General features: G+C 39.3%; 1 protein-coding gene across 1 annotated transcript; it reads right to left on the reverse strand.

Annotated features, from left to right (window-relative positions):
* Positions 1-2,260: 2,260 nt before the first annotated feature.
* Positions 2,261-8,391, reverse strand: LOC135304384 (ovalbumin-related protein Y-like). Its single transcript, XM_064426713.1, has 8 exons — positions 8,342-8,391; positions 7,126-7,310; positions 6,415-6,465; positions 5,684-5,812; positions 4,968-5,085; positions 4,592-4,734; positions 4,102-4,257; positions 2,261-3,329 (listed from the first exon to the last, which is right to left on the reverse strand). The coding sequence occupies exons 2-8, from the start codon at positions 7,291-7,293 to the stop codon at positions 2,928-2,930; spliced, it is 1,167 nt and encodes a 388-aa protein (XP_064282783.1). The 5' UTR covers positions 7,294-7,310; positions 8,342-8,391; the 3' UTR covers positions 2,261-2,927.
* Positions 8,392-8,593: the final 202 nt, after the last annotated feature.

Genomic DNA, 8,593 nt, shown 5'->3' on the forward strand with positions numbered 1-8,593 from the left:
ATGAGGATACGGTTTGCTTAGGAGACAGCAGGCCTCTCTCACAAGTCATACGTGCAGAGGGATGGATGTGGAATGGTCTCAGAAATTTATATTTCACAAAGGGCAGGAAAGATATGTCATCTCCAACCCTTCCCCAAATGACATAAGAAGGAAAGCCACATGCAGTTCACACAGCATTTCAAATGCTGTCCTGTATGTGTCTGTTTTTGTTCCACACACCTCTGGCAGTACAGTAAATCCAGAACAACATGGCACATAGTGAAAATGGAGGGTAGTGAATGGACAGATGGCAGTTTATTGACATACCAGCTTCAATGATGCTGCTGGGGAGCAACAAGGGCTGCAGGACCATACCCAGACTTTGTGGGAGCTGGGATTAATGTTACTAAACTCTTGCCAGACTGCATAGCTGGGACACTGCAGGCAGAGTTTGCTCTCCTCATGGCTGCTCTTCCCTCATCCCTTTGTAACACCCTCCACACTGTTTTTTTCGGAATTGCTTCCCATGGTAGCTGCAGCAGCCACACTGACTGTGGCAGAGCCTTTGCAGCAGGTCCTGCCAGCCCACACCAGCACTGCACAAGCACAGTACTGGGCCCAGGCATTGATACAGGAGTATGGATCTTATTCAACCTCTCTGAATCTGCACTTTTATCTCTCATTTTAGCCTCTTTAGAGGATGGTTTCTCTTTCATAAACAAAACAGCTCCATCCATTCTACAGTGTTTGACCATTATATTTTTTTCAGGACACAGACATTTAAAAATGTCTCTGATCTTTCACCAAATATTTCTGTCTTTTTCTTCAAAAATTACTGGGTTTCAAGCCCAATGACACTGGTTTACATTTTCAGTATATTGATCATAATCATCTTCTTGCATAAAAATTAAGAACAAAATTGGAACATGCGTTAAGCCAGAAGACTCGAGACATCATTTTGTATCCCTAGTGACACCTAACGGCCCAGTGTAAAATGAGTCAAATAGCTCTGTTTCACAGTGAGGACATTAGGTGGACCGCTCTCATGTGTAGTTTTAGGAAATAATTTACGATTTCATTCATCTTCATTCCATTACCATTGATTTTCCCCATTTCTTTTCTTTAAAATAATCATCAAGCAAAGGAACAATTAAACAAGAGAATAGTTATTTTTAATATTCATGTTATATAATTCAATAAATATTAATTTTATTTTCATTGTACCTAGAAAGTGCAGAGTGATAGATATGCTTGTTTCAGTTTAATAAGAGATCTATAATTGTTTATAAACTTTCACCCTCTGCTTCTTAGAACAGTATTTAATAAATCCTGCCTTTTTATTTTTTGCTTTAGTTGTAGCAAAACAACTCTTTGCTGTCTTAAGTTTTAAGAGAAGCAGAACATTATATGCATAGTAATGTTTGAAATTACATAAAAAAGAATATGTTTTTACTTGAATACTTCTGTTAACCATGTCTAATTCCTTAAAACTGTCTTGGGAAGACCAGTATTTGCAGTTCTTCCATAGGCTTCATAGCAACCAAGATACATTTCCCTGTAGTCAGCATCACCATTTCAAGTTATATTTAATACTTCTAAAATGTTGAGACAGCTCCAAATACTGCCAAGTGTCTCCCTTTTCTAAGCACTTTTTAAGTACTGTGATTTGCAGCTCTGCATGTGTATGCCAGCAGAAGGAAGATTGCTTAAGTCAGTGATCAACACTAATAAGTCTTTCAATTGGATAAACTGAAACCTGATGAACCTTCCCCCTAAAGACTCTGAAATAGGAAATGATGCCTCTAGGGGCCTATGTTATCAAAAGGCAGCAACAAAATTTTCTTGCACGGTTCCTGTGGGTATTAGACAGCTGAAGCAGTACATCTTTAAAAAAAAATAGCAATCCACCTTTCCTCATGTTTTTGAACTTGTATCTCTTAGGCATCACTTCAGTGTATTTCCTGAGGGCGATTAGAGGAAATATTTTTAAACTATCTGTAAATACAATAGCAGATTTAAAAAACTGAGTTGATATGTCATATGGAGATGGGTGCAAGGTAAAAATAGGAGCTAGAGGGCTTATCTTGCTTAAATTCAGAATTTTAGAAAAAAAATGTTAGGCTCTAGAATACTTCATATATGTGTACATTCTGGTTTTGAAAATAGTATCTAAATTCTAGTATTAATGCATTCTGCAAATAACCACTACCCAGTATACGATGTATTTTGGTTGTGTGGTGCAGAAATACAGAACAGGCAGAGACATGTTTAATTTGCAATGCTTTTATTAGAATAAATAGAAGGACCAACAATTGGCACTCACGAAATCAATGACATATAATGGGAATGAAGTTGGGAAATTGTATCAGTCAGGAAGGTGCTGTGTTTGGAGATGATGATTTAAGAAGAAATGGTAAATTTTCTGTATGCCTCCTCAGAACAAGACCTTAGCCTTACAGTATGTGCAGAACAAAGAAGCATAAATGCATTACTCAAAGAATGATTTGCTGAAATTAAGAATTTCATCTGCAAGTTGTTCAGGCATCAATTCAAGGATGGTTGCCCAGAGAGTTCAACAGAAAGGAATGGGATTATTCTAATGGCTGTGTTTATTTCAGAGAACTCCTGTAAAAAAACAGACTCTCAATATCAGTGTCAGAATTTCTCACAAGAATCAAAACAGTGGTCCTGAATCTTAAGTTATTCAATCACAATGTTAAGCTACCTCTTGAAGTTCTTATTTATTCCTGGATATGTCTTAAGTGCAACTTCCGTAAGCAGAAATATCAGCACCCAAAGATCTTAAAAGTCACACATTTCTTCAGGAATATCTCCCTAGATACTGAAGGCTTTCCAAATACTGAAGAGATTAGATTATACTACAATACCAGAGTAAAAGGGGTCTGTTCTAAGGGGTAGGCAAGCATTATTTCCAGCCCATTTTCTCCTTAGGGAGAACAATATCTACCAAAGATGAGCATCATGTCGCTTGGATTGTGTTTGACCAAGAAAAGGAATGGGTGGTCAGCCTTGAACTCTTCAAACTCAGAGGAAGGTTGGATGTCTCCAGTCACCACCTCTGAGCCACCTGCCTCTGTACCCTCTTCATTGACTTCCATGTATGCCTCGTGGATGGCCTCAGACACCCTCAGGCCCTCTGCTGAAGAGATGCCAGAGAGGTTGGCTGAGGGGCTGAACAGGTCGGTCATACCCAAGGACGTCAGGACAGATGTGAGGTTATATTTCTCCTCAATCTTCATGCGTGGGAGGTACACTTTTACTCTCTTCTTTTCCATCACCTTGGGACTGGTCCATTCCAGGAGTTTTTCATAGCTGATTTTGTTCTCAATCTGCAAAGAGAGGCAGGGAATTAAATGTATGAGACAGAAGTTCAATGGCCTTAAGAGCTGTGTTTTTACCACCTGTTACTGGCTTTTTCCATTTACTTTAGGCACACAATAGAACTGATACTTGTTCTTAAATGCACTTGTTTATCCTGTGTGCTTCCTCCTGACTATGGAGCCTATATCATATGTCTGTCTTGAGACAAATCTTTTTCATCTGAAAATTTCTTCATCAGATCAAGTCTTTTTTGTAAAATTAAATTTTGAAAACTTCAAATCAAATTGGCTCTAAAACTGTTCCTCTTGGAAGATATTTTATTGATCCCTTTCTGCAACTTTTTTCCTTTCTAATGTTACTTTTATAATTTTCCTTTTAGTCGGTTCTTGGAATGCTTTCTTCATCACTTTCATTTTTTGTTTCCCCTAGGATAAATTTTTCTTCTTTTGCAAACATTTGAAACCACTCACAGTTTGGCTGTGAAACCACTCACAGGCTACCTTGCCTGCCTCTGATACCTGATAGAGATAGGTGCATTTATCAACATCCTCTTCTGCAGTGCTGCAGCAGCACTACACTGCTTTACCTTCATTTTATGCAACTGAGCTCAGGACTCTCCTCAGAGGCTCTGCCTGAGCACCTGGGCACATTTTGTGCTCCCTGCCTGCCCAGCACAGCCGTGGGGTGGGCAGCTGCAATGTCAATGGGCAGCAAAAGGTCTGACAGCAGCCAAGCCCCACTGAAGCCACAAGTCTTCTGCTTGCCCTGCCAGGGCCATACCTGTGCCAGGCCAGAGATGTCATCAGGCAGCAGCACCAACAGGCTCAGCTCTCCGCTGGCATAGGGAAGCTCCAGGACCTTAATTTTATCTTCAGCCACTCTTCCCACTCTGAAGGTGCCGTTCTGATGCATCATTTGCACGGGTCTGCTCTCTTGCTGCAAAAACAAAAATATGTCAGATGATTGTGGGAGCAATCTTTTTCTTTGGTCAGACAAATGTACAAGGCCTTTGAAAGGGCAGGATTCAATTTTCAACCATGCTGACTATTGAAGAGAGCTGTGTCTCCATTTTCCTCTCTTGCTTGCTTGTGTGTCCTGGAAGCCTGGTCAGACTCAAATCTTGTGAACACTAATTGGATCTAGGCCAACTCACTGACAATGATGGACCCAGAAAAATCACCCAACCTGTGACAGATATTTGTAGCACCCAGGCTCCTGCCTGTGTGAGTCAACAGCTGCCCTGGCCAGAGGTGTGTCTGTGCCCTCCTACCTCAGTCACATTGAAAGGCTCTTCCCAAGTGTATTCTTCTTTAAATGCAGTTTTCCATATCCCTTTGAAGTAAATGACATTCACAAAGACCAGCGCAGTATTGACATCAACAGAGTCTGACACAAGGAAGTCTTGGATCCGTCCTTTAAGGAAGAGAAGAAGAGAGAAGTAAGATGCAGCTCCTCTGATGTGCACAAATCTCTGTGATGTTGGGGTGAGGCTGGGGGTTCCTGCTTTGTGGAGTTTCAGTTTCATAGCAATAAGCAACCTGCACTTTCTTGACCCACCTTTCCTAGCGGTTTTGAGGAGAGGAAGACACGGATATAGTTTGTGGTAGGTGAGGGAAAATGCCTGCTACCAATTTTTAAGTCCTTACCATTTGTCTCCTTCTCCACCCAGGAATTAATGCGCTTTCTTGCTTCCTCTGCAGCTGTTTTGAAGTCAACTTCTTCCAGCTCTGCTTGGTAGAATTTCTTTGCACACTTTATATATTCCTATAAGCAAAAGGGTTACAGTTGTCAGACTGATGAGGTCTTGGATGAATGTCTAAAGCAAGATTGTGAAATAAAGCAGAATGGTTTAAGGAATAGTGCTAGGTCTGGCACTTTTTGATGAGACAGGTTTCCAAGTAAAATTTGGATGTGTTTCCTTTGTTTTACCAAAACAGTTTCTGTTTAACAAACATTTGTAAGGACAAGCAACGTTTGTCACCTTCTCTTTGTGTTCACACTTTAGGGTTTTGAATATTTTGTTCTCACATTCTTAGATTTCAAAAGCAAAGTTTCCTTTTACTAGGAAAACTGAAAATTTCAGTTTTCATTATTTCAAGTAAAAAACTTTATTTAATTTCCCTTAAGAGTTACAAGCCATTTTTCTAGTAAATTAACAGCAATCTTGATTACTCCCTGTGATTTGCAATATAGGCATATTTTATGCCATTATATCTTTTGCCTTCATCTAAAAGGCACAGAAAAGTCCAAACTCTTTTTGTACCAGTTCTCTCTCACAAGCACCTCTTCATCAACAGAGTGGGCTACTGTTGGTGGTGATTTACAGGAAATCTTGTAGAAGTCAGTTCACAGTATAACTCACCTCAAGAATAGGGTAAGTTTTTTCAAAATAGAGTCTGTCACCAATCCTGAGCGAGTTAGTAGCATTTTGCCTGCTGATGTCTGAGAGGAGATCCTTGAATGTTTTGTGGATGGACTCAGCAGGGCCGCACTGAATTGATGACATGAAAAAAGAAGAGAGATTGCATAAGGAAATAAGATCCTAAAGTCTCATCCCTTTCAGTTAAGAGTGATGCTACAGGGCAGTCTTCCCCCACAGACTTTGGGGCAGCCAGTGCTGTGGTAGTGCTGCATAGACTGGGCACATTCATCCTTGTCAAGACAAATCCCCTGAAATGTGCTTTTTAAAACATGCACTTGAGTTCCTGTCACTGAGACCTCTGAAGAGGTCTCAGTGACAGGGCTCTTCTCTGCCCAGCTGAAAATTGAACTGCTGTACCCTGGCTCTAGGTGCTGAGCCCTCTTCATTCATCCCCCAGCAGCACTTGCCTGGGAAGCCACCCTGGTGCCCAAAGCACTCTCCTCACACCATTACTTGTTCAGGTGCAAGATAAGCAACCTGTTGTCTTTCTATGTTTGTTTAAAAACAGGTGAACTCCACCCTCCTTCCCTCCCTCCACAGATCCCCTTGGTTTGAAGCCATTACTGTAGTTTTTGTCAGGGTCTGAAACTGCCAGGAGGAGAGGCAGAAAAGTTCTACTTTTGTTCTGAGGTGAAAATAAGACAGAAAGGAAGATTAAATTATTTCTCTACCTGAGAGTCAGAAATGTCTCCATCTCTTGTAACATTATCAAAGTGAAGAACCTGCAAGAGAAAATACCAGTGGTAGAAATGAGAAGCATGACCAACAACAATGTGAATTTGAGACTTACATATGTTGCTTGTGTAAAAAGTCCTGTTGGCCCAGGAAAAAAATAAAAAGTTGCTGAGAAAATAGATTAACTAAAAATTCACAGGTAAGCTTGCAACTGGTCTATGCCCTCTGTGACCTTCTTGGAAACTGTAAATACTATTCTTTGCTTAGATTACATTTTTTTCTAGCGAATATCTAGAAATCAATTGAGTTGCATATTATGTGTTGCTAAAAATAGTCTGTCTTCATGTCTTTCTGGGATGTATCTTTTATATATATTGAAAAAGAAAATCCGATTACATTATTTGGAACTTGTCAAAATTTAAAAATCATAAAATTGTTGACTGGTAGTCTATTTTGCTATTGTCCCTGAGATGTTTTTTTGGTTTTTTTATGTTTAAGTCAACTGCCTGTTATATTGAAAATATACACCTTTTTATTAGTGTTGTCTATATGTAACTCTTGAGTAAGTTCTCCATTTTGTGACTTTGGCTTAGTCCTTGTGCATTGAAACAGGTGAAAACCTTATCAATGGATATTTTTCAGCGATGTTACTTAGAAGGAACAAGTGGCACAAGTAGAGGTCACTTACACCCCTGTAAGTAACTTACCTTCTCCATCTGGGATTGAGTCTTACCCCTTGCTCCCATATACACCAGGGCCAGGGTTGAAAGCATGCTCAGGGAGGAAAAGAGCACGTTGTCATGGCTGCGGTAGATTTTCACCTCTTTGAATACATCAAAACAAAATTCTGCATTTGCTGCACTGATGGAGCCCATTGTGAAATCCCTGTTGTCTGAAGGAAGCAGAAAGAGTCTGACTTACTGTGTGAAATAGGTCAATTGTAATACAAAAAATTCAGTTCACATGAACCCCAAACTTAGTGCACAGAGTTTTTTCAGCAAACAGAATCCAGTGGTGTGGATTTAAAAGGCAGATATGCTTTTGGATTCATGAACAATCAAAGTGCTGGATATCTGCCAGCTGTGCATAGGCTGGTGAAAGAAGAAAACACAGACTAGAAAATACAGTGTGCAGCTGCTAGAGAACAAAATCCAGGGTACTGTGCCATATGTATATCACAGTCTCTATTAATTCAACATGTTCGTGTGACAGTCATCTCCTAATGTAAGATAATTTGAACAACAGTGCATCTAACTCTTCCCCTGATAGAATGGATGCTCATTTTCTCTCTAAATTGAACTGATTGTATAAGTAATATAAGATGGATTTTTTTATTATTTACCTATTCTGCTTACTATTATATTTTAGGCTTTAAGCTCTGTTTTTGTTCCTGGAGAAGAAACAGACTCATGAAGCAAGTGCTTGGGGGTTTTTTTGTTGTAATTTATCTTTGAAAATGTAACTATTAAAGATAACACAGAACTGTAGAATGATGGGATTATTTAAACATTCTGCACTCCTTGATTTCATTCAGAGAATATCTTACATAACCCCCGGGATTGAAACAAATTCAATTTTGTCTTTTAATTCTAAATGAAAAATTAAAGCAATAGAGGAAGAAGGAAGAAAGTCTGTTGTAACTTATCACCAGCTTTTCAATGTGGAAGAGTTAGTAAACAAAACTATAGCTCATAAATACAAATACTTTATTCATGGCAGACTGAAATAACAAAATAATACAGACTATGCATCTGAAGGTAGGCATGGTTTCTGCAAAAGGCATCCTGTGATAATTAGTTTCTTCAACTGACACTGAAGGCCACAAACATGCAGTTACATTACTACAGTTATAAGTACTGTAAAAGACAACTGGATTTTATCTTGCAGATTAGAACTTAAATCGTCATTGAAAGAAATGCTTACCTTATCAGGTTCACCAGGGAAAGGTAGAGCACAGCTTCTCAGCTGTACTTGGGGCAGACTTGACAAACCCCCTGAAATATATCTTGTGTTATTTTGTGACACGCCCCACACTGCCTGTTCTGTGTTTACCCAATAAAGTGATGGATGGAGCTCAATGTCAGACATGCACTTCTACTTGGAATAAGTCCATTCTTTGAAACAAAAAAAAAAAAAAAAGCCCTAATAAAAGGATTTTAACTTAAAGTTTCCAAA

Source organism: Passer domesticus, chromosome 1 (assembly GCF_036417665.1).
Source record: "Passer domesticus isolate bPasDom1 chromosome 1, bPasDom1.hap1, whole genome shotgun sequence".
NCBI lineage: Eukaryota > Metazoa > Chordata > Aves > Passeriformes > Passeridae > Passer > Passer domesticus.